Genomic DNA, 25,633 nt, shown 5'->3' on the forward strand with positions numbered 1-25,633 from the left:
TTTTCGGGCCCGATGGGCATTCTTTTTGCTTCCAAGTCCCTCCTTATCTTTCCGTTTGGCGCTTTAATCATAGAAGAGCTCAACTTGGGTGTCTCAAACGAGCCTTCACTTTCCTGCAGGTAATTCTCTAGGGTGTTTTGGAACCAAACACATACATATTTTTTCTTTACCTATAACTGTAAGGTTAAGTGCTCTGGAAATATCCTCTTTAATAAAACTGCGGGTGCTAGAGACTCGAGAGTGGAGACAGGAGAGTATAGCCTAGAGACCTAATGCGACACCGCCGCGCCACGAAGCATAGAACAGCTCAAGGCTTCAAGTTGCACAACAACACAAACGAGCGTCCACGCGTCCCTGCCAGTGTTGCCATGTCCATTTATTATAAGCGACTTTGGGCTTGTTTTTCTGTGAAGTTGCTTGTAAATATTGATACCTGCGTTTTTTGTTTTTGCTTGTTTCTAAAGTGTAATTGTTTTTTTGGTCTTGTTTCTAAAGTGCAGTTGGGCCATTCCTATATTCGGTGCCATTTGTGTGCAGGTAATAATTAAGCATATCTTTATTATTATCTTGTGTAAAATAAGAAAAAACTGATTCCAAAAACGTATACTATTAAAGCTTTTCTACCATAGAAAAAAATGTTTTGTACCTCAGAGTGAAATACATATAAAATAGTCTCTTTCATTTGAGTAGCGCATGCTAAAATGACATGTTTATTCAGCTTCAGTTACAAATATAACTAATCAAATTGAAACAATCACATTTTCGAATTCTTATTATTACAGTATATAGTAGCCTATAGTTCTAATGCATCTCGCATGCATGCAAGTTTCCCGACATTTTGGGGGAAATATTTTCAAATAATGAATATTAGAGTTCGTTCAGATTTAAATTGGCTCATCTGTGGAGTGGCTTCTTCTGGGCTTCATTGTTTTCATAGACCGTGTACACTTATTTCCGTCGCAAAATCTGGCAACGCTGCTCCCCCTGCGCATGCGCACTGCCAGCACGTCAGCAGCCAGGCAGGAACCGTCCCCCCAGCTCAGCTCAGCCATGTAAATAAGTTTCTGTTGAAGAAGAACTTTATTAATGTCGTAAAAACCTGTTTGTTTTTAAGGTGAGACATCATGTTCACTTGGCTGGCGGCGGGGTGGGTGACAGCCATGGTGGTGGGCCTGCTGTCCGCGCTGTGGGTCCAGAGGAGCCAGTACCCCTGGTTCTGGGACGATCTGAGCTACTATGTGAGGGTTCGGACGGTCGGACGGGCTGTGAGGTCCCGCATGCAGAGGGGGGTGATCACCTACCTGGACTGCTTCATTCACCAGGTAAGATCAGAACCTATCTGGACAATCAGGGCTGCCAATGAATTAACCCTTCTATAGGGTGACCTGATCCGAACTGTTCATTTGAGGAACACGATCTACAACTATCGCTTCTGTGGGACAAGTGGGACGGGTTAAATGTGGTTATAGCAACGTATTACTTAAGTTGCTATTAAATGCCTTATGTCATATCATATTTGACCGTAGGGCTAATATAGCATATTATGTTGTTATTAAACCCGGCTCTATGGCGTCTCACATTTTGTTTTAAAATGTTCATTTTGGGCATGGGTGGTATGGCGGACATGCAGGTACTGTAGCCTAGGGGATAATTTAACAGGCTTAAAAACACACCTTGCGGGAAAGATACCTTTACAACAGAAAGACAACTATTAGGGGACTACTATAGGGCATTTGGACACTGATGCCTGCCAGTCACAAAAAGTCTTGGAAATGAGGGACTGCCCCACGCAAAGGGGGACATCTGGTCATCCTACGCAGGAGCCAGGAGTCTTCTGGATTTTGACCTCCTCTTCTGGCAGACTCCCAGATTGTCATTTCTCTGGGGATTTCTCCTGTTACAAAGTTTCTGGGGGAGGACCCCCAGTCCAGAGTCCAGACCCCCGGCAGTGGCCAGGGGGTGGTGTCTGGTGTGTGAGTGTGACACATAGGCCTCCAGTAGTTATTGATCAAATCTGTGACTGCACTACTAAAGTTTGTTAGCCTCTCAGTCCACCTGTTAGACGGTAGACCAGTTTCCCCAAGCTTTTTTCTGCCAGGGCACACCTTTCATATCATAAGCCCAAAGATTTAAGGCATATAAACAACTGGTAATGATTACAAAACAAATAATGTAAATATGTATTCTGTTACTGTTGTTTTTCATCACCATTGTAATAGAACAGGAACTGTTCTATTAGAACAGGAACTGTTCTATTACCAAACTCTCCTGGATTCTGACAGTCCAATGTTGACAGCCCTGAGATTGCCAGATCACCTATCTCTGGTGTGGACTGTTTCATTCACTGCCTATCTGCACTGGATGTTAAAGAGATATATAAGGGTCCGTTTGGTTTCATTTTACACTCAAGAGTTAAATGTCTATAAGGGTCCATTTGGTTTCATTTTACACTCTCAAGAGTCAAAGATCTATAAGGGTCAATTTGGTTAACAACTCTCCATTATTTGATTGATTGAACATTTTATTCACAGTATGAATGGGTACATTTCAAACGAAGACACAAGGCAAGCCAATACAATAACTGCTACGAGGATGAAACCAGAAAAGCACTAAGACTCGTTTACATTAGGGTCCTCCATCTTACAATTTACAATTTACAATTTAGGCATTTAGCAGACGCTCTTAATCCAGAGCGACTTACATTTAAGCAAGAACAAAAGCATGGGAATACATCACATAAAAGCATTTATCATGAAACATGTGTAAGCTAAGAAGGTAACAGTGGAATATCTATATAATGAAACTATACATACACTATACATATAAACTATACATATTTACTACTATGCTATACATATGTACTATGGCGTGCTATGACTATATACAATACAATTATAGTGCTGTCTACATAACATGCTATAAGTCTGTGTCAAATGCTATCTAAGCCAACAGAAATGCTATCTAAGGGGTTAGGGTAAGTGCTATGGGCCATGATGGAGTCTGAAAAGGTGGGTTTTCAGGCTACGGCGGAAGATTGGGAGTGATGCTGCAGTTCTGACTGCAATGGGAAGTGCATTCCACACATCTTCCACATCTTCCACACATCTTCAATTCATCATAACAATTGAAGACGTACAGTTAAAGAAAGTAAAAAAGGGTGTTCCACATTTTAGTGCCGTATTACCCCTCACATTTAGCTGGGGTCTCCTGCGTGGAAAGCCAACATCTTAACCAGGCAGAGGCTGAGCCACTCCTGCTACAACAGCTCATGTACCTTATGTGTGTAAACCTCATGAATATACCATACTGTATTGATGGATATGTGTCAACCTCATGTACTGTATACTGACTGTATGGATGGATATCTTTGCTGTCAGGGAGAAAAATCCCTAACTCCAAAATGTTAATTTTTCAGGAAATTCAGGAAACCATATATTTTTAAAACAATGCAATACTGCCTCATCAAAGTTAGTATTGTGACATTAAACTGAGAGGGGGAGAGGGTAGCTGCTTTAGCAGACAGTTTGAGGGTCCAATGGAGTTGAGAGGTTTTGTTCAAATCGCTTTTTAATACTTTTCATTGGTTCAATGTGTTATTAACCAACGCACAATGCAAAGGGTGTTCAATAACACTGATTTATTGAGAAAAAATTTGTTGGAATTGGAAATTGTTATAATCATGATCGCCCACGTCTGTGTACTTGAACGTGAGACACAGTGTACTTGATATGTATTGTGTACTGCCTGAACTGTAGCATACTTTATAGTTAGGCTACGAGAGACATCTCGGTGACAGCAAGGTCAGCCTTGCTGCAGTAGGCACGTTATTATGTCTGATATCTTGTTGTCACGTCATTATAATCCAGCACTATATACTGTACTGTATGTTCCTGGATTTCTAGCACAAAGTATGTGGAGGTAGTTGGGTGCCAAAAAATGCTCGCCAGAGCCAGCCCACAATAATTGCTTTGTAAAAATCTGCCTGATGGCCGAATCTATTATATAGAATCTATTAATATTAGAATATTATCACCACCCTCACTGTGGTTCTCAACCAGTGGTCCAGGGACCACCAGTGGTCCTTGAGGGGGTTCCGGGTGGTCCCCAGCTAAGTGAGGGAGAGTTGGTAACCAAATGGACCCTTATAGATCTTTAACTCTTGAGAGTGTAAAATGAAACCCAATTTATTTAATGCACTCAAAAGTAACATTATTGTTAAACATCTGCATTACATAAATTAAGTCTACACTAGAGAATGTAGAATGATTGTTATTTTGATCAACGTTTGCCTGTTGTCTCCTATGGTACCACACATCAATACAGCATGGAATTGTGGACATCTTATCCGATGATGAACGATAACAAAATATTCTACGTTTTGGGTCTAGAGGCTAAATCTCATCTGATCTGACAATAAAGATGAAATATTCTGATTCTGATAATATGCTCATCCCTCTACAGGCGAAGAAGACCCCCGACAAGGCCTTCATCATCTACAAGGACCGGCGGCTGAGCTACGGCGAGGTGGACGGGCGCTCCGGGCGCTTCGCGCGCGTCTTCCAGAAGGAGGTGGGCGTGCGGCGTGGGGACGTGGTGGCCCTGCTCATGTGCAACGAGCCCGACTTCGTGTGCGCGTGGCTGGGCCTGTGCAAGCTGGCGGCGCAGGTGGCCTTCCTCAACACCAACCTCAAGCCCCGTGCTCTGCTGCACTGTCTGGACTGCTGCGGAGCCACGCGCCTGGTGGTGGGGGCGGGTCAGTGCCAGTTTGTTTGTTCTTGCTTGCTTTCTCAACTTTTGATTTAGTACAGTACTTAAGTTAATGTAGCACTCTGGGATGACCTGTGAATGAAAAGTCCAATACAAATCAAATTAATTATTAGTAGTATTATTATTACCCTTATTATTATTATTATTGTACTTTTTACCACCGCTGAAAAAAAGGAACCTGTGTTCCATTGGATCAAATGTAGTTATTATTTTTAATGGATAAATGGCTAATTAAGGTAATTAATAATGTTAATATGGACTGTGTTACTCCGTAGCTATAAAAATACTTTTAGAAAAATACCTTTTAAATACCAAAAGATGAATAAATTATTGAAAGAAAGGATTGTCCAGTCATGAGCATATGTTTCAGCCAATTCACTTTAGTTCGGAGAGCACCAAGAATAAATCCACATACAGCCAATTACAAAATGTCTCTCCATGTCACCAAATGGACACGGTTAATATAGCATTTTAATCAAGATTGGGAAAGCGAATATAACGTTTAAGACGTAAATAATGTTTAGGGGGAGACATGAACACTGCCTTGCTACAAGGTCAAACAATAGTTTTCACAGATACACATGTAATCTGTGGCAAATGGGTGAAAAACTATTCTTTATGCATGTCTCACTCAGATAGCGTGGCCTGCTCTCAATTTATAGTATTTATAAAAACCCACAGGAGCACATAGTATACATACCACTTTCATTTTATCTAAAAAAACAACAAATATTATATATATTTGCTACTTTTGTGTAACACTAGGTGTAGTATGACGAATCAGGTTTATTCATTTGCAAAAACATAAAAATAAAAATACGAGGTTTCTGCCCGACGACAACAACGTAATGATAATGACGTGACATAACGTTCTCCTTCCAGATGATATGATTACACTTCACCCTTCACCCACATTCTGTTCCTCTCATAAAAGCATGCTGTAAGAGCCACAGTATAATGGGGTTATTATGTCACGGTGACCTTAGCCTACCTCAGCCTCTGTGATTTCTGGTCTAGAGGTGCGGGTGCTTGGCGAGTAGAGAGACAAGGCAGTGAGAGTACAAGGCAGTGGATCCTGTTGCCCGCCGCCGTCCCCCTCCTCCCCTACCCGGTAGATTACAGCTATGAACAACGACATCACCACATTTGCAGCACAATACGCCCCAAGTTATTGGTTTGCGAAATGCAAGTTGGCTCCCACTTTCTATGCCAGATTTTCCAATGGGTTTCCCCAGGCTTTTGCGAATGAAAATAAAAGCGTGGGTACCGAGGCTACGATGACCTATAGTTTGCTTGAAGTTTTGCCAAATTCTAGACAGCAGTGTGTAATCTGAATGTTTTTGATTGAATGTTTGATTGGTGCTCATTTGTTTTATTGATGTCTAGATTTATGTACTGTCCTGCATTTTCTCCACACAATTCAGTTTTTTTTTATTGTGATATATTTTGAAAAGTGAACCGAAAATATACACCTCTATACCTGCAGCCTTGCATTGTTTCTGCTCCACACAGGTCTGTAAATAGCAACTAGTTCTCAAAAGTTTTTTGTGCCCAAGGACCACTCAAAATTGATTTTTAAATCACAGCTACATAACTTTTAATGGAGTTTTATTTTGTTATTTATTTTGTTTTTTTATTGCATCCTAATCCTAATTTTATAACGTGTTGCCTTTGCTTGATGTATTTTCACAAAGCATTGGTTCTCAAAGTTCTAATGTGGCCTGACGGTGTTGGGAGAGAGGTGGCCATTCACCTCCCCAGTTTTTTGCCAGTCCGGGGAATCGAACCGGCAGCAACCTTAATGCAACAAGGGTGCTCCTCTAACCTTTAGGCCACTGCTGCGGCCTGCCCCAAATGCTGTGTCTCTACATCATATGCTATATGTCTCCTCCGTAGACGTGCTGAGCGGTGTGCTGGAGGTGCTGGCAGAGCTCCAGCAGCAGCAGGTGGAGGTGTGGGTGGTGGACCATGCGTCCCCCTCTAGTGGCGTCAGCACCTTATTGGACAAGGTACTGTAGTCGTTTATTTGGTCATATTAACAAAGCAGACATAAAATGTCTCTTTTGGGTCATGAGCTCTCTCTCTCAATTCAATTTAAATTAAATTCAAATAGCTTTATTGGCATGAATGTAACAATGCCAGTATTGCCAAAGCATCACATGCAGTAGAAAAAACCTGAAAAAATAATAATAATACAACTCTATCATAGTATAATAATAACTACATATATTACTATAATTATCACTGTATAATAATTAGTAAGATATGATTACAAATACATAGATGATATTCCTTGCAGTAATGCTAATTCACTTTAATGTTCTAAAGGTGGAGCAGGTGTCCGCTGACGAGCGTGTGATGGCGGGCCCATCCGACGTCGACATCATGTCCAACTTCCTCTTCATATTTACATCAGGAACCACAGGTATGTTTGTGTGCTGTTTTATTCCTTTATTTAGGAAAGGTCCGGGGACCACCAGGGGTTGCTGAGGGGCTTCCAGTGGGTAAAAAAATATATATGTATTTTGCATCTTGTAGATTGGCTTGTAGACATTAAATGATGTTTTTTGGAGTGTCGAGCTAAAAGATGTAACCACTGTGAAACCACTGTACTCACTGAACGGACCACTAATGTAATGTACAGATCCATTGTAATTTCTAGTGGTTGTAATGGTTTTACCAGCAGAGTAAATGTTAGTGGTCGTATAAGGGTTTTACCAGCAGAGTAGATTTTAGCGGTCGTATAAGGGTTTTAACCAGTGTAATGCCATGTATAGATCCAGAGTAATGTTAGTGGTCGTATAATGGTTTTAACCAGTGTAATGTCATGTATAGATCCAGAGTAATGTGGTCGTATAAGGGTTTTAACCAGTGTAATGTCATGTATAGATCCAGAGTAATGTTAGTGGTCGGACTCGTATAAGGGTTTTAACCAGTGTAATGTCATGTATAGATCCAGACTAGAGTAGATGTTAGTCGTCGTATAAGGGTTTTAACCAGTGTAATGTCATGTATAGATCCAGAGTAATGTTAGTCGTCATATAAGGGTTTTAACCAGTGTAATGTCATGTATAGATCCAGAGTAATGTTAGTCGTCGTATAAGGGTTTTAACCAGTGTAATGTCATGTATAGATCCAGAGTAATGTGGTCGTATAAGGGTTTTAACCAGTGTAATGTCATGTATAGATCCAGAGTAATGTGGTCGTATAAGGGTTTTAACCAGTGTAATGTCATGTATAGATCCAGAGTAATGTTAGTGGTCGGACTCGTATAAGGGTTTTAACCAGTGTAATGTCATGTATAGATCCAGACTAGGGATGGGTATCGTTAGGATTTTTTCGAGACCGGTACCGATTCCGGTTCTGCTTATCGATTCCGGTTCTTAACGGTTCCCTATTTCGGTTCCAAAATGGTATAAAATAACTTAAATAAGAGGTCAAATGTTTATTTAACAAAAAAGCTCAATGTCAATTTGAGTATATATATAATGTCCAATGAATAGTGTAACATCCTCTCCTTTATTGAGCCATTTGTGGATAATATAGTGATTATTTTAAATATAATATATCTATTCTGTATTTACCCAGGGCAATAGTGTTGCGCCTGGCGCGCCGATAGAACCCAGTTCTATTTTCCAGGCGGCGCCGCGCGGCTTCGCGCAGACGGTGTGTGTCGGGCTTTAGGCAGCAGAGCACAAGACTCCTGTCCCCTCTCTTAAAAGTTGCCTCGCATAAACTTCACTTGAAAATTACGTTTAAGAAACTTTAATAATGATGTTGCTTCAATGCTTCTCTGCACCGTGCGTCTCTCTGTCTCCACTCCTCGACAACTCCATGCAGAGAAATAGCCCCGCCTCTGCAAGCCACAAGCCCACAACGCGCCGCTGATGCAACGCGGTGTAGGCTTGTAGATCAGCTCTGTTCCCTGCGCTTCTATTAAAAGGGTAGAAAATAATAAATAGCGTGTGACCGCGTGTCTGTGAGAACCGATAGAGAGAACCGAAATTGAATTATTGTAATGGGTACCCGGTACCCAGGCACGTTCGGTTCGGTACATACTTGGTCCCGAGTTTCGGGACCCACCCCTAATCCAGACTAGAGTAGATGTTAGTCGTTGTATAAGGGTTTTAACCAGTGTAATGTCATGTATAGATCCAGACTAGAGTAGATGTTAGTCGTCGTATAAGGGTTTTAACCAGTGTAATGCCATGTATAGATCCAGACTAGAGTAGATGTTAGTCGTCGTATAAGGGTTTTAACCAGTGTAATGTCATGTATAGATCCAGAGTAATGTTAGTGGTCGTATAAGGGTTTTAACCAGTGTAATGTCATGTATAGATCCAGAGTAATGTTAGTGGTCGTATAAGGGTTTTAACCAGTGTAATGTCATGTATAGATCCAGAGTAATGTGGTCATATAAGGGTTTTAACCAGTGTAATGCCATGTATAGATCCAGAGTAATGTGGTCATATAAGGGTTTTAACCAGTGTAATGTCATGTATAGATCCAGAGTAATGTTAGTGGTCGTATAAGGGTTTTAACCAGTGTAATGTCATGTATAGATCCAGAGTAATGTTAGTGGTCGTATAAGGGTTTTAACCAGTGTAATGTCATGTATAGATCCAGAGTAATGTTAGTGGTCGTATAAGGGTTTTAACCAGTGTAATGCCATGTATAGATCCAGAGTAATGTTAGTGGTCGTATAAGGGTTTTAACCAGTGTAATGCCATGTATAGATCCAGAGTAATGTGGTCATATAAGGGTTTTAACCAGTGTAATGTCATGTATAGATCCAGAGTAATGTGGTCATATAAGGGTTTTAACCAGTGTAATGTCATGTATAGATCCAGAGTAATGTGGTCATATAAGGGTTTTAACCAGTGTAATGCCATGTATAGATCCAGACTAGAGTAGATGTTAGTCGTCGTATAAGGGTTTTAACCAGTGTAATGTCATGTATAGATCCAGACTAGAGTAGATGTTAGTCGTCGTATAAGGGTTTTAACCAGTGTAATGTCATGTATAGATCCAGACTAGAGTAGATAGTGGTCGTATAAGGGTATAACCTTCACCCACTGTGTTAAAAAAAACACTGTCTCTCGCCAGGTGTGTCCAAGGCGACGCGCGTGGGTCACTTCAAGGCCATCATGAGCATGTCCTTCCTGCAGCTGTGCGGGGCGCGCTGCAGTGACGTCATCTACATCACCCTGCCCCTCTACCACATGTCTGCCTCCCTGCTGGGGATTGGAGGATGCATCCAGCTGGGTAACCAATAGAACGGCAGGCTTCTCACAGTGGGGTCTCCCTGGGGGGGTCCTGCCAGGGGGGGGGGGTCATTTACGTTGATGCTACGTTAATGACTTAATGTAGCATCAAAATCAGTTTAACCACTTTTTAACCAAAAAGAGCAGATCTACAACCTCAGAACACACTGTGAGCTTGTAGATCTGCTCTTTTGCAAAGTGCATCAAACCACTTCACAATAACCACATGAATATGATATTTTTGTTAAAAAAAGTGATTTCCAGAAGTTCTACCAAATTAGAATATCGTCTCTGTCGTGTGGAAACCTCATATATCCAAGACTGTTACCTTTCAGGATACCAATTCAAAAGTAGCGAAAGTAGCAGATCTACGTACAAGCTCGAAACGTGTCGGTTTGCGCTGTGTTTCGAGCTTGTACATCTGCTATTTGTTGACTGCTTTTGTGTGACGCTGTAAAGTAGGCAATTAATTTACAAAAAGACAACACAAATAGAATATGGAGATAAGAGGTTTCTGCCCGACAGCAGCGATATACTCTAATTCATAATATTCTCTGTTATTACAATATATAACTTATGCAATTGGGCCAATTTGGTCTCCGGGCTCTTCTATTGAGACAGGCAGGCTCTATTGGCTCAATGATAAAACATAAACATACATTTATTTGTATTATTAATATTATTAATAATTTTCAACAGGTGCTACTTGTGTGTTAAAGAAGAAGTTTTCCGCAGGCCAGTTCTGGAAGGACTGCATGAAGAATGAAGTGACTGTGTTCCTGTACATAGGGGAGCTGTGTCGCTACCTCGTCAACCAGCCTACTGTAAGAAATTACATTTATTACTACCTCGTCAACCAGCCTACTGTAAGAAATTACACTTATTACTACCTCGTCAACCAGCCTACTGTAAGAAATTACATTTATTACTACCTCGTCAACCAGCATACTGTAAGAAATTACACTTATTACTACCTCGTCAACCAGCCTACTGTAAGAAATTACACTTATTACTACCTCGTCAACCAGCCTACTGTAAGAAATTACACTTATTACTACCTCGTCAACCAGCCTACTGTAAGAAATTACACTGATTACTACCTCGTCAACCAGCCTACTGTAAGAAATTACACTTATTACTACCTCGTCAACCAGCCTACTGTAAGAAATTACACTGATTACTACCTCGTCAACCAGCCTACTGTAAGAAATTACACTTACAGTATTACTACCTCGTCAACCAGCCTACTGTAAGAAATTACACTGATTACTACCTCGTCAACCAGCCTACTGTAAGAAATTACACTTACAGTATTACTACCTCGTCAACCAGCCTACTGTAATTAACACTGATTACTACCTCGTCAACCAGCCGACAGCAAAGCCCAAACCACACCAGTTGCAACAAAACCGTTTTAAGGTCAACCACACCAATGCAACTTCTTGAGTTGAGTTGCCAAAAGTGCCCTTTTGCCTGCCTGACTAACATTGTCTGCACGTCCCTGCTGGTTAATGTACAGTCTAGTTTAATGTACAGTATGGTTAATGTACAGTTTAGTTTAATGTACAGTATAATAATGTACAGTATGGTTAATGTACAGTATGGTTAATGCACGTCGTGTGGTTTTTCCAGACGCTGGAGGAGCGTGCCCACAAAGTGCGCGTGGCGGCGGGGAGCGGCCTCCGGGCCGACGTGTGGAGGGAGTTCACGCGGCGCTTCGGGAGGATCGGTGTCCGCGAAGGCTACGGCCTGACGGAGGCCAGCATCGGGTTCCTCAACTACACCGACGAGGTGGGGCCCATCGGGAGGGCCAGCTACTTCAACAAGGTGAGTCTAACGAGGTGGGGCCCATCGGGAGGGCCCTCTACTTCAACAAGGTGAGTCTAACGAGGTGGGGCCCATCGGGAGGGCCCTCTACTTCAACAAGGTGAGTCTAACGAGGTGGGGCCCATCGGGAGGGCCAGCTACTTCAACAAGGTGAGTCTGAGGTGGGGCCCATCGGGAGGGCCCTCTACTTCAACAAGGTGAGTCTAACGAGGTGGGGCCCATCGGGAGGGCCCTCTACTTCAACAAGGTGAGTCTAACGAGGTGGGGCCCATCGGGAGGGCCCTCTACTTCAACAAGGTGAGTCTAACGAGGTGGGGCCCATCAGGAGGGCCCTCTACTTCAACAAGGTGAGGTGGGGCTGCCTAATTCTAGACTACGACGGTGTCTATCCTATCCGGGGATACTAGTAGTAAGAAGTGTTAGATGCCCGCAGGGCGGAGCATTCTTCTCACATTGTAATAAACCAAGAAACCAATTCAGCCAGCCAACAGCATAATGGTGTAATCATTAGACTAACCTCCCAGGTTTGAATCCTGCTGCTGACACTATTTTTCCAAGTTTTAGACCACAACGGAGGAGCGCCCTCTCTAGCGAACTTGAGCCACGAGAGACAACACAGGGCACGCTAAAACGCACAAGTTGCCGTGTCCAACGTTGCGAAGTTCGCTAGAGCCGACTCAGCCCCGTTCGAGTTGCGAGCCAATGCCAAGACCGAGCAATATTTATTTCCCACCACGGAGTAACCTCGCATCTGTGTCACCAGACTATCCACCTCGGAGGAAAGTCAGGGTGTTACCAAGGCATAGTATTGAATCACACTGTGGGGCCCATCGGGGAAGAATCTGGAAAGAATTATTTATTAATTATCTATCTAAGACAGTGTTTGTTTCATAAAAATGTTATGAGCGACTTTCTTCCGTGCAGGCGATTATGACCTGACATTTGAATTTGAGGTTGCGCTCGGGTGTACAAGCTCACAAGCATGACGTGTTGTGAGCTTGTAGATTGGCTATTTTCAGCATGCAACCAAGTGTAAAATCAGCTATTACGACGTCATCATCGCCTGCCAAAATACATTTTAGCTGACAAAGTAAACAGTAGATTTAGTCAACTATCAATAGAAAAAATTAAACTTTTCCATTGACCTAAATATGACTAAAACTAAATTCAAAAGACTATTACTTTAAATGAAAATGTGCTGTCAAAATCAACACTGTTTTACAGTTAATAATACGGTACTCTTGTTTGTTTTTTCCAGCTGAATATGCCTTTCGAGCTGTTGAGATGTGACGCAGAGACATATGAACCCGTCCGCACAGACACTGGAAGATGTGTGCCGTGTCAAAGAGGTGAAATAAATCATAGGCAGGTCAAACCACTGTTCATGTACGTTCACGTTAGGGTTGTCCTGATCCGACCACATCGGAAATCAGGGCAGATCACGCCATTTTCAAATGATCGGAATTGGATCGGGAGCAAAAGAAAACGTAATCCCTAGTATCAATACTATAATATCATGATATTAGAGTAGATATTGTCTGTAATTTTGGATATTGTACTATTGTGATATGGCGTGTGTTCTTTTTTTTAAACTTATCCCACGATTTTGTAACCCATTTTTCAACCCTGACCGAATAATTACCGTAAACCCCCAAAATGTGTCATTATGTATATATGGCCCTATTTTTGTCAGTGTCCCTACTTCCACTACACTGTCACTTGTCCCTAAACTTCTTTGCCTTTACTTACAAAATCTTACAACTAGCCTATCTACATGGACACACACCACGAACGCCCGGGGGTATTTAGGACCATTAAATCAGAGCGCCCAGCGATTTGCAGCAACGGAGCACATTTCGAGATGCACCAGGCGCCATCTTGTAGCTGAAGTAGCCGCGATGGGCCGTCAAAAACATAATCTTTGATTAGAATTGGACAGATTGTCAAGAGTTATTCACGTTTTAAGATTTTCGATCTCATCCACTAAAATGAGGTGAGAACATTTTGGATGACGTCCCAACCGGAAATGACATTGAATGTTGCCCAACAGGCGCTCCCAGCCTGTGGAGCGATGCACTCTGTTATGATATCAATAAAGTTCTGTCCTTTTATTAATCTCTGTCCTGAGCATCGAGCGTTACTATTTGATAGGACGGAGAACTCTGTTTATGCCGCTCAGGGTGTTAACCACTTCAGCCCCTACAGTATATACATATTGGCCATTTAAAAATAGCCGATCTACTGAGCTTGTAGATCGGCTATTTTCAAAAGATTTGTATACATTTGAAAACTCGAAATGGGACATTCTGCACAATGAGTGCTTTTACCTTTTGGCACATTTTGATGGCAATACTTTTGTACTTTTACTCAAGTCCATTTATAATTCCGGGCTTTTACTTGTAACGGAGAGTATTTCTACATTGCAGTATTGATACTTTTAACTACTGGCACTATAGGAGAGACGGGCCTCCTGGTGGCGCCGCTGTCCTTCACCAACCAGTTCCTGGGCTACGCCGGCAACGAGACGCAGTCGGAGAAGAAGCTGCTCCGCGATGTGCTGCGCCAGGGAGACGTCTACTTCAACACCGGAGACCTCATGCTGCACGACCACCGTGACTTCCTCTACTTCAGGGACCGCCTCGGGGACACCTTCAGGTGACCGGCGTTGATTTTGAGTTACTGTAGTTAAGAGAGCCAATGAGGCGGGGGGGGGGGCAGAAAACAGGCCGGTCACGTGGTTCGTGTAACTCGTTTGTCACTCTCTAAAGCCCATAGACTCCAATGCATTCCGTAAACTTCCGGTTCAGGCCCTTGTCACTCTTCGCCAATAGAAGTCAATGTAGAAGATTGGATTGGCCCCATGAAGTAAACAGAGTTGTCGTAACTCTCATCCATAATACTCTTGTTTTGGTCACAGTCTGTTGAGTAAAATTGAATCCGAAATGTTTTAGTGTCAGTCTAGTTTTAGTCGAATAAATCTACAGTTGTTTTTGTCGACTAAAATGAATTTCGGGAGGCCTTGATGGCATCGTAATGGTTGATTTTACACTTGGTTGTATGCTGAAAATGCAACCAAACATGAAATCACTTTTAGTTCTACTGAATAATTCCTCATTTTCATTTAGTTTCTATTTGCTATTATTATATATTATATATATTTACTCATAGTTTTAGTCATCATAGCTTAGTTTATTTAGTTTTTGTTTAGTTTTTGTCAGTGGAAATAAAGGTAGTCGACGAACATTTTCCATCATAGTTTTAGTCGACGAAATCGAAATTTAGGTGACTTTGTTGATTCTGATGGCAAATTTTCATTTAGTTTTAGTCATAGGCCTTTCATGTTTTAGTCATCTGAAAAATAAATAAAGGGAAGCTCCGCACACTCAGATCTGTGCACAATCAATGTATTTATTTAGCTAAATATACATTGATTGTGCGCAGATCTGAGTGTGCGGAGCTTCCCTTTTTTTTCTCATCTTCCCTTTGTGCCTCTCTTAAGTTTTTTCAGCGGATGAGCGGTGGTTCTTTTTCCATGTTTTAGTCATCTGAAATGTTTTAGTCAGTCTAATTTCAGTCGACTAAATATCATACCATTTTAGTCGACTAAATATACAGTTGAATTTAGTATTTTTTTTGCCAGGCCTTGATGGCGTAACGGCAGATTTTATACACTTTCATGCTGAAAATATCCAGTCTACGAAAATAGAAGCCAATCTGCAACCAAACATAAAATGATTTGTCTTTTTAGTTCTACTGGTCACTTCTCCACTAGTCTCTCCTTAACATTTCTGTCGACAAAATTATTTGTTGACAAAATTGTCAATATATTTACTATTTAGTCATAGATTTAGTTTTTATTTCGTTTTTTGTCCGTTTTCTGTCATAGCAGTGCATGTTCTTTTTGTGGGGTGCAGGCTTTAGTTCCGACATGCTATTGGTCCGACTGTCATTAGAACGACGACCTACCTCAAACCCTAACCTAACCATAACCGCAAGCACGGAGCAGCGCATGTTCGCCAACCTTAACGCATGTTCGCCAATCTTAATCCGGTCGTCAACATTAATGCATGTTTGCCAACCTTAATCCGATCGTTGTTTCTGCATGTCGGTCCTATGGTGTGTCGGATAAGCGTGCGCACGCCCCTTTTGTGCTCATTATGGAGATCTCTTTTTCTGCCTGTCCTTTTTGTCTGTCCTTTTTGGGTACCCTGATGTCATCGGTATACTGCATGCCCATATATGGGCTTTCCCGTATAAGATCTTGTGAACTCTTCGCCGAAAGTTCGCCCCGAGAATAAAGGACTCTATAGCATATACTTTTGACCACTTGAACACCAGCATCCCTATCCTGGGGGTGGGGTTGGTGAAAAGAGTTGGTGTAGAAAGAACAGTGCAACTCAGCTCTGTTTTACTAAGCATAGAGGGTCAAACTGAAGTGACATTGATAGATTCCAATATTATCAAAGTATTCCGAGGCACCCCTGGACGTGTGTACGTGTGCACCCACCTGGTGTAGGGGTTCATAATGGAGGCCTTGGCAGGGCTGAAACACTGCCCTAATTTGGAGTCATACGTCACATCATACATCACAGATATATCATAAACGGACTGCATTTATACCTCCAAAAGCGTTTTAACACACATCGACGCTCAGGCCTGAGAGAAGCACACAGAAAGTCAGCCCTAAAGACAACGGCCAGAGATATCGCCAAAGGAGCAAAAAACACAAACGTAGCCATGGAAAGCCGAGGTCTGCACTCCCAGCAGCAGGACAGCGTGGTGCCGCTGGTGGGCCCCGGCCCGCAGGGCACGCACGGCGTCCGGGACACGCTGCGCGGCGGCTTCGCCGGCAGCGTCCAGAGCCAGCTGCTCCCCGCCCACGTGCTGGAGCTGCCCGAGAAGAACTTCCAGCTGAACCGCGACCGCCTCCGCCTGGCCACGCTGCGCAGTGAGCAGGGCCTCCACGCGCCGCTGCGGCTGCAGATGGAGCTGCAGGCGGCGGGGCAGGCGGGGCAACGCCTGGCCTTTCTGCCCAGCTCCCACGTGGCGCGCGACACGCTCCGCGGGACGGATGAGAGTATCGGCTTCGAGGACATCCTCAACGACCCGGAGCAGAGCGAGCGGATGGGCGACCCGCATAGGATGGTGGAGCACAAGCTGGGGCTGTTGTGATGGACGTTGTTGGACCGATGTGCGCGCGCCCGCACACACACACAGTCTTATCGTTCTTGAACCCTCATAATGAAATCGTTCTTGAACCCTCATAATGAAATCTATACAGATGTGCCATTTGAGAACTCATGCCATTGGCAAGACAGTGAGTGGATTGTCAGTAAATTGTCAGAACATTGTCAGTGAGAAAGGAGGGAATTTGCAATAGTGTTATGTCAATGCTATTCAGATTCGAAAAGTGATTTGCCAGGGACCCTACCAGAAGAGAAGATTTCCACCATTGAACCAGTTCAGTTATTTTCCCGCCTAACAGTGAACCAGTGTGAAACAGTGTTTCCACTGGAAATGAATTGATTCAGAACCCTAAAGTTGGTTCGGAACTGGAACCAAAAAAAGTGAACCACTGAAACCGGTAGTTCTCAACTTTTTTTAAAGAGATTGTGACATTAAAAAAAAAGTTTTTGTATTTTTTCTTAATTTATTTAGGTTTTCTGAGCTCAATTGCACTCGCTCAAACAAGTGCTCAGATTTTCCTGCTGTTTGTGATGTCACAGCATGCAAATCCCATATGTTAATGGGATTTGCCAGCAGATGTTTTGCCTGTTTCCATTGCAGCTCAAAAGGCTTCCAAACCCCAGATAACTCCAGACCACAGAATATCTACTGAATGTTCAAAGTTTTTTCTGTGTATTTAAGGTCATAAAACCTAAAAGAAACGAAAAATTAAGATTAATGAAAATTAAAGCCATGAAACATTTTAGACCAGATTCTACAAACTTCTTTTAAATCCCGTAGTCAGTGGTGTTCATACTGATGATATGTATTTGGCTGCAAATCTCAAAATATGTTGTCCCCCCAAAAAAAAGGTAAGATTTGAGTCAAAAATGTTCATTGGGAAAGAATATATTCAAAGATTTGCACACATTTTCACATTTCTTTCCAAAGATAGCAGATCTACAAGCTTGTAGCGTGGCACTCAGTGCTTGTAGGTCTGATATTTTTCAATAGCTAAAGTATAAAATAATTGTAAAGTGGTTAAAAGCGAAGTGACTATTTTTTACACTGTTATGAATCACTTTGCAACCCAATTCTGGGGTGGACTATTGTTGGCAAAAAGGTTTGGTGGAGAGAAGAGGTTCTCAGCCCTTTTCATATCAAGGTCCATTATTTATTCGGTATTTGAGCTACAGACCACCATTTGATGAGATTTAGCCTCTCAGACCCAAAACTTGGATTTTTTTGTTGTCGTTGGATAACATTGTGTACACAATTTCATGCTGTATTGATGTGGTACCATTGAAGGAGATACAGTAACAGGCAAACGTTGATCAAAATAACAATTCTTCTACATCTAATTGTAGATGTTTAACGATAATTTGACCCGTAATGGTAGCCTGGTAAACCGCTCCCCCTTGAACAAAATTGTCTAGGGGAGGGCTTTACCAGTCTACCGTAAGGGTCCATTTGGTTTCATTTTACACTCTCAAGAGTTAAAGATCTAGACTATAAGGGTCCATTTGGTTACCAACTCTCCATTATTTAGCTGGGGACCACATGGAACCCCCTCAAGGACCACTGGTTGAAAACCATTGTTGTATCAGCCTGTAGCCCCCTGTCTATCCAGTGCTGTATTGGCCTGTAGCGGCTTGTAGCCTCCTGTCTATCCAGTGCTGTATTGGCCTGTATCCTCCTGTCTGTCGAGTGCTGTATTGGCCTGTATCAGCCTGTAGCCTCCTGTCTGTCCAGTGCTGTATTGGCCTGTAGCGGCCTGTATCCTCCTGTCTGTCCAGTGCTGTATTGGCCTGTATCAGCCTGTAGCCTCCTGTCTGTCCAGTGCTGTATTGGCCTGTAGCCTCCTGTCTATCCAGTGCTGTATCGGCCTGTAGCCTCCTGTCTGTCCAGTGCTGTATCGGCCTGTATCAGCCTGTCTATCCAGTGCTGTATCGGCCTGTATCAGCCTGTCTATCCAGTGCTGTATCGGCCTGTATCAGCCTGTCTATCCAGTGCTGTATCGGCCTGTAGCCTCCTGTCTGTCCAGTGCTGTATCGGCCCGTATCGGCCTTCAGCCTCCTGTCTATCCAGTGCTGTATCGGCCCGTATCAGCCTGTCTATCCAGTGCTGTATCGGCCCGTATCAGCCTGTCTATCCAGTGCTGTATCGGCCTGTATCAGCCTGTCTATCCAGTGCTGTATCGGCCTGTATCCCCCTGTCTGTCCAGTGCTGTATCAGCCTGTATCAGCCTCCTGTGTGAGTTTGTCCAGCACCTGGAGTAGGGTGAGAGAACACGTCAGCGTGATCCTCTTCTCTCGGGAGCGGCTGCCCTTGTCCATGCACACGTCGCTCCTCCTCACGCCTAGCACCTCGGCCAGGTACCTGACCAGCTCCACGTTGGCCTGCCCGCCCACGGGGGGCGCCGCTACGGAGACCCCCACCGCCTCCGGCGACACGTGCGTGATGGCGGTGCGCTTGGCGCCGGGCGTCGCACGCACGGACACGGCGAGAGCTCCGCTCTTGCCGTCTCGCGCCACCGGCCCGGCGGGCGTGGGGGGAAGTGATGACGTTGTTTCAACGACGCTGGCTTTCTGTCCACCTTTGGGCGTTTTGTCTTTTTTGGGCATTTTCTTGTGTTTTCTGGAGAGAGGTGCCCCCTGCCCTGGTTGGTGGAGGTGGGAGTCGCCGATGGGGTTTTCCAATCCGTCTTTGAAGAGCTGGAAAGTGGGACATTAAAATCAGCTATGATTTCTGAACCCACTAGATATGTCACAGACGTCTGATATCATACATACTGTATGTACTGTATGATGTCACACAGTCACAGATATCTGATGACACAGGCTGGTCACATGAAGTCAGAGATCTACATTGGAGCCACACTGTTTCTATGTGGATCCCAAAATCCATAGAAAATCAAACCAGTGTTGATTTTGACAGCACATTTTGATTTCAGTGTTGATTTAGATTTAGTTTAGTCATAGTCTTTTGAATAAAATTTCATTCATTTTTTGTCATATTTTAGTCATCTGAAATGTTTCAGCCCTGTACATTTCAGCCATTTGAAAATACCCAATCTACAATCTCGCACTGCGACACATTGTTGTGGGCTTGCCATTTTCATAAAATGTGTATATTTGAAAAGGAGACATTCTGCATAATGAGTACTTCCCACTTTTGGTACTTTAGGTACATTTTGATGCCAACACTTTTGTACTTTCACTTCAACTACATTTCGAATTCCGGACATCTTTCTACTAGAGCTGGGACTCGATTAAAAAAATTAATCTAATTAATCAGAGGCTTTGCGATTAATTAATCTAGATTAATCGCATTTTAATCGCATATCATTATTTGACCAGAGAACAGTGAGAAAGCAATTTTTTCAAATGGATTTTGATATACTAGTGAATCAATGAATAGTGAATACATAAGTTTAAGCAATAAAACATTGTTTTTGTAGTAATAGGGGTAATAATTCTTTATAGAAAAATTGCACACAACTGTGCTGTAATCCACGCTACCATCGGATAGCCTTTTAAATCCTATTTCCAATCCACGGGGACAAGCAAAGTGGTCTCAGCGGCTTCCCCCAGTCTGGTGAACTGTCTGCGGTGTCTGGTGGTGTTATTGTCTGAAGAGGACACGGACACTTGGTGCGCAGGTCCGTCTGAAAACTGTCCAGTGACAACGTTCCGCGGTGAAAAAAATAGTGCGATTAAAATGCGTTAATTGTTTTAATGCATACACTTTTCTGTAGTTAATTAATCGCAATTAATCACAATTAGTCCCGGCCCTACTTTCTACTTGTAACAGAGCACTTCTACATTGCAGTATTGATACCTTTATACTGAGGGGGAGAACGTCTCCACCACAGAGGTGGTGATGGTGTGTCACTGTTGTTGACTGATGGAAGGGGGAGAATGTGTCCAGTTGTCCACTACAGGGCGGTGGTGATAGTGTGTTGACAGGTGGAAGGGGGAGAACATCTCCACCGCAGAGGTGATATTGGTGTGTTCACGATGTTACAGTTACAGTTACCTTCACACCACTGGTTGTTGCTGACCGGTGGAAGGGGAGAATGTGTCCACCACAGGGGTGGTGATGGTGTGTTGTTGTTGTTGACAGGTGGAAGGGGGAGAACGTGTCCACCACAGAGGTGTCCGAGGCTCTGAGCAGTGTGGACTTCATCCAGGACGTCAATGTTTACGGAGTGACCGTCCCAGGTCTGTACCCCTGCCTAAGCCTAACCCTACCTAACCCCCCTAAAATGTGTTTTGGCAGGCCTTGATGGTGTCATAATGCCTGATTTTACACTTTTATACTTGCATGATGTAAATAGTCGATCTACATTAATTATGTCTCCAAACTGTGTGCACAGGATATGAAGGTCGAGCGGGCATGGCGGCCGTGGTTTTGAAAGCAGACCACGTGCTGGACGGCGAGAAGCTCTACCGGAATTTAGTGAGAACACTGCCTGCCTACGCCTGGCCCCGCTTCCTTAGGATACAGGTATGAATAACCCTACACCTGCTGGCCCTGGTTCGTTAGGATACAGGTATGACTAACCCTACACCTGGCCCTGGTTCCTTAGGATACAGGTATGAATAACCCTACACCTGCTGGCCCTGGTTCGTTAGGATACAGGTATGACTAACCCTACACCTGGCCCTGGTTCCTTAGGATACAGGTATGAATAACCCTACACCTGCTGGCCCTGGTTCGTTAGGATACAGGTATGACTAACCCTACACTTGGCCCTGGTTCCTTAGGATACAGGTATGAATAACCCTACACCTGCTGGCCCTGGTTCGTTAGGATACAGGTATGACTAACCCTACACCTGGCCCTGGTTCCTTAGGATACAGGTATGAATAACCCTACACCTGCTGGCCCTGGTTCGTTATGATAGAGGTATGACTATAACCCTACACCTGGCCCTGGTTCCTAAGGATACAGGTATGAACTAGAAATGCACTCTGTCGAGGTGCCAACTTGCGCCTTGCACACAAGTAGGTCATACATGGCCTACTAGAGCCTACGGAATGCGTTTGTGGGCGTGTTCTCTCCTCCGCCATACCCTGGGTGGGGTCGGCAAAAGGGCCTTTCTGTGTTCCCCCCGTGTCCCCTAGGCCTTACCTGGTACCCTCACAAAAACATGCAGTAATCCTGGTCTCTAAACTGCCTCCCCCTGGCCAGCCGCGGTGCATGATGGAGGGGAAAGGAACTGGTTGGAATAACGTGTTCCTTCCACGCGTTATACGTCCTACCGGGGAAACTTCCCCCCCTGTCAGGTGAAAAGAAGTGGCTTGGACTCCTCATGCATTGAGCAATTCCACACTTATTTTAACAAAAACATAACAATATCCCTGGCTTTCTTTGAAGCATCAGTCTTTGTCCGAATGTTTTTTCCGGGTCAGGAGTCTCTGGACGTGACGGAGACCTACAAGCAGCGGAAGCAGGCGCTGGTCCAGGAGGGATTCCACCCCGGCTCCGTCCGCGGCCCTCTCTACTTCCTGGACGCGTCCCGGAAGGACTACATTTCCCTAACACCACCTGTGTACCACGACATCATCAACGCACAGGTCAAACTGTAGCCGTCCCGGTGTCACTCTATCTGTGACGGCGACCTCACGTCCTCATCCGAAATACCATACTAAACCTACTATTCTTTTTGTTAGTTATGTGCGAGACTTTTTAGTGTGTTTCTAATCGTTAGTACGTGAAATGCATACTAAATTAGATTCACGAAATATTACAGTATGCAACAGTGGATGCTACCCAAGCCATCTCTGGTTTACGTCCAGTATCTGTGTGAAGTGGACGCCTTTTTAGGAGACCGACCGGAAGCAGGTTGGAGTCTATTCATTCCAATGGGAGAGTGAACGTGAACACAGTTTCTGAATCATTCTTTAGCTCCACGGTCACCAAACTAAATATTTGATCCAATAATGTAAGCTGCACAGTCTTCCCAAAATGTTCACTAAAATGGCTTTTTTTTCTTTCAGACAGACAATTCAGGAGAAAATCTACTTTTTTATCGACATTTCTCAATACACTCCCATGGGATCTAGCACCAGTAACCATAGGACGTTCGTTCACGAATTCTGCCGCCAGACACCGTTTTACAGTTTCGCCTCTAGTGGCTCCAATCGGGATGGCGGATCTTAATAAATGAACAGTCTTTGACACTATGCTGCTATTCTAGACCGCTAGGCCATTGCCCGCCTCTACGCTGCTATGAATGTCCCACAATGCAACGCGGTAGCTGCGACCACAACGACATTCCAGAATTGACATGGCGGACATCGACCAAACCTCCATCGTAACGTCCAATTATGCTTGTATTAAACAGTTAGTTAGTTTGTTGAAATGTATGACGTCCTGTAAACGTTTATCTGCTACTGTACACATGCCACACGCCAGTGCCGTGTTGATTTTGGCGACTAAAAACGGATGCATTTTTTTTTTGTCGACTACCTTTTGTCACTTATGAAAACTAAATAGAAACTAAGCTATGATGACTAATACTAAATATATTGACAATTCCGTCAACAAATAACTAGACTAAAATGTTAGAAAGCGACTAGTGGAGAAGAAATTCAGTTGAACTAGAACTAAGACAAATCATTTTGTGTGATTGCACTCGGGTGTTAAGCTTGTTGTGAGCTATTTTCAGCATGCAGCCAAGTGTAAAATCAGGCATTACTAAAACATATGTTTTCTCAACAAAATCAACAATCTTATGATATTTAGTCAAGTAAAACTAGACTAAAACTAAAACTTTCCATAAGATTAAAACTAAATAACATTTTATTATTAAGACTGACGTAGTACCTCTGCTTTGTCACAAGATGGGGCACTTTCTTAACATATCGTCTCATTAGCATGTCTGAAGTTCAATGCTGAGCATTTACAAGCCTCTTATTACTGTGGCTTTTCTGTTTGTTATTTTTTTTTTTTTAATCTTGGCTGGAAATAGCAGCCGATTCCACAAACCGGATGCCAGGGTGCATATGCTCAGAGGTATGTTGAACAATAGGATATTGATTAGTATGTAGAATATGGATCATTTGGATGCAACCAAACATTATACTGTATGTCCGATCCACATTTTTTTTAAATATTTTATTATGAAAAGGAAAAATAATCCTTTTCTACAGCCTTCTGTCCGTATATATTTGCTGCTGTCGAGTAGAAACCTTTTATATCCAAAAGAGTTACTTTTCCCAGACTGTGTTTTTGGTCAAAACAAGCTTTTTTCCGGCCCCTAACCCATGAACCAATGGCTGTTGTTTTCTTTATTTACCTGGCGTTCCTTTGCCTCCCACATGTGCCTTTGTTTACATGGTGGACACATTGTGGGTGTGGATTGTCAGACAAAAGTTAAACAAGCTGAAAACACTGGCACTGTCAGAGGAGTTAAATAATGAATACCTGGCACTCAAAGAGATCTTTTTTTTTTTAAGTTTAAATATGGCCTTAACTAGGTGATTCCCGACAGCAACGAAATACGCTTTTACTCCAAAGTTTACAAACGACATAAACCAATCAATGTCTCTAGCATAAAAAGAATGCATCAAATGCAGTTTAATGTCGTATTCCAAATTCATCAGGTTGTAATTATAAAGACAGACCTTTATAAAAATTAACTCTTAACATTTCTGTCTAGATGAAAGATATATTCTCTTAACTTAATTATTTTCTTTATTTAATACCTCCAGATTAGCTATCATAGTACAACACTATATGGATTAATGGTTCTCGGACTGGGGGTCTTGGCTCCAAGGGGGTCCCCAAGAAAAAAATACTAATAATACTATATATATATATATATATATATATATATATATATATATATCAATTTGGAAATGGACGATCTACAAGCTTGGACATCAAGCTGTTGTAATCTTTTTATTTCATTATCTTGACATTTTGTGAAATATGTGGACAGATTTTTAACATTTTTAACAAATCTTCTCTCATTGGGGGCTCCTCGCACAAAACCGTTTCAGATGGTGGTTCGCCATCAAATACATATCAATCTGGGGGTCCTCCATATGAAAATGTTTGCGAACCACTGCTGTAGATTCTTTTAATTATTATTATTAATAATCATAATAAAAGCAGGTTGGAAAGATTTTATTGTAAAGGTGAACATTCTGCTTTACAGATTCATGTTTTTTTTTACATTCATGACTTTTCTCTTTTAATATTGATGCACCAGCACGAAGCACAAACTATCAAGCATTCATTCCTCCAAACAAAATGTACTTTTTAAGTCTGATGTACTGTATAATTGTTTCTATTATTTCAATTGTAAAATAGATTATATATGACATAAATGTCAGTCTTTTGTAAGTCTTAACATTTCTTAAATAAAGTGAATGTATCCAGACGTGTGTGTGTCTCTTCTCGGATAAAACCGCCCACCTGTGTTTTTTTCGGGTTGCGTTACAATGGACAGGTGAAAAGTGCAGGCTCAGTGACAACGTAGTATGCAGCGGTATTGAAAAATAGCAGATCTACAAGCTCGTGCATGTACTGTAGCTCTTCTATTTCTAGAAGAATCGTGAAAACGTGTGCAAATCTTTTGGTTTTGAATATATATA

At 42.7% G+C, this 25,633-nt stretch overlaps 2 protein-coding genes across 2 annotated transcripts; both read left to right on the forward strand.

Annotated features, from left to right (window-relative positions):
• The first annotated feature begins 1,013 nt into the window (after window positions 1-1,013).
• LOC310879517 (long-chain fatty acid transport protein 6) lies at window positions 1,014-25,419 on the forward strand. The gene is made up of 12 exons (XM_083794268.1): window positions 1,014-1,322; window positions 4,462-4,753; window positions 6,664-6,776; window positions 7,096-7,192; window positions 9,874-10,032; window positions 10,731-10,855; window positions 11,664-11,858; window positions 13,117-13,207; window positions 14,315-14,513; window positions 21,150-21,247; window positions 21,403-21,533; window positions 22,442-25,419. The coding sequence occupies exons 1-12, from the start codon at window positions 1,125-1,127 to the stop codon at window positions 22,616-22,618; spliced, it is 1,875 nt and encodes a 624-aa protein (XP_083650394.1). The 5' UTR covers window positions 1,014-1,124; the 3' UTR covers window positions 22,619-25,419.
• On the forward strand, window positions 16,596-17,030 carry LOC310879608 (proteasome maturation protein-like; the record flags this gene model as incomplete). The annotated part of the gene is made up of 1 exon (XM_083794379.1): window positions 16,596-17,030. One exon carries the CDS (start codon window positions 16,596-16,598, stop codon window positions 17,028-17,030), a length of 435 nt encoding a protein of 144 aa, XP_083650505.1.
• Window positions 25,420-25,633: the final 214 nt, after the last annotated feature.

The sequence above is a fragment of the Protomyctophum parallelum genome, assembly GCF_964188405.1.
Source record: "Protomyctophum parallelum genome assembly, chromosome: 21".
NCBI lineage: Eukaryota > Metazoa > Chordata > Actinopteri > Myctophiformes > Myctophidae > Protomyctophum > Protomyctophum parallelum.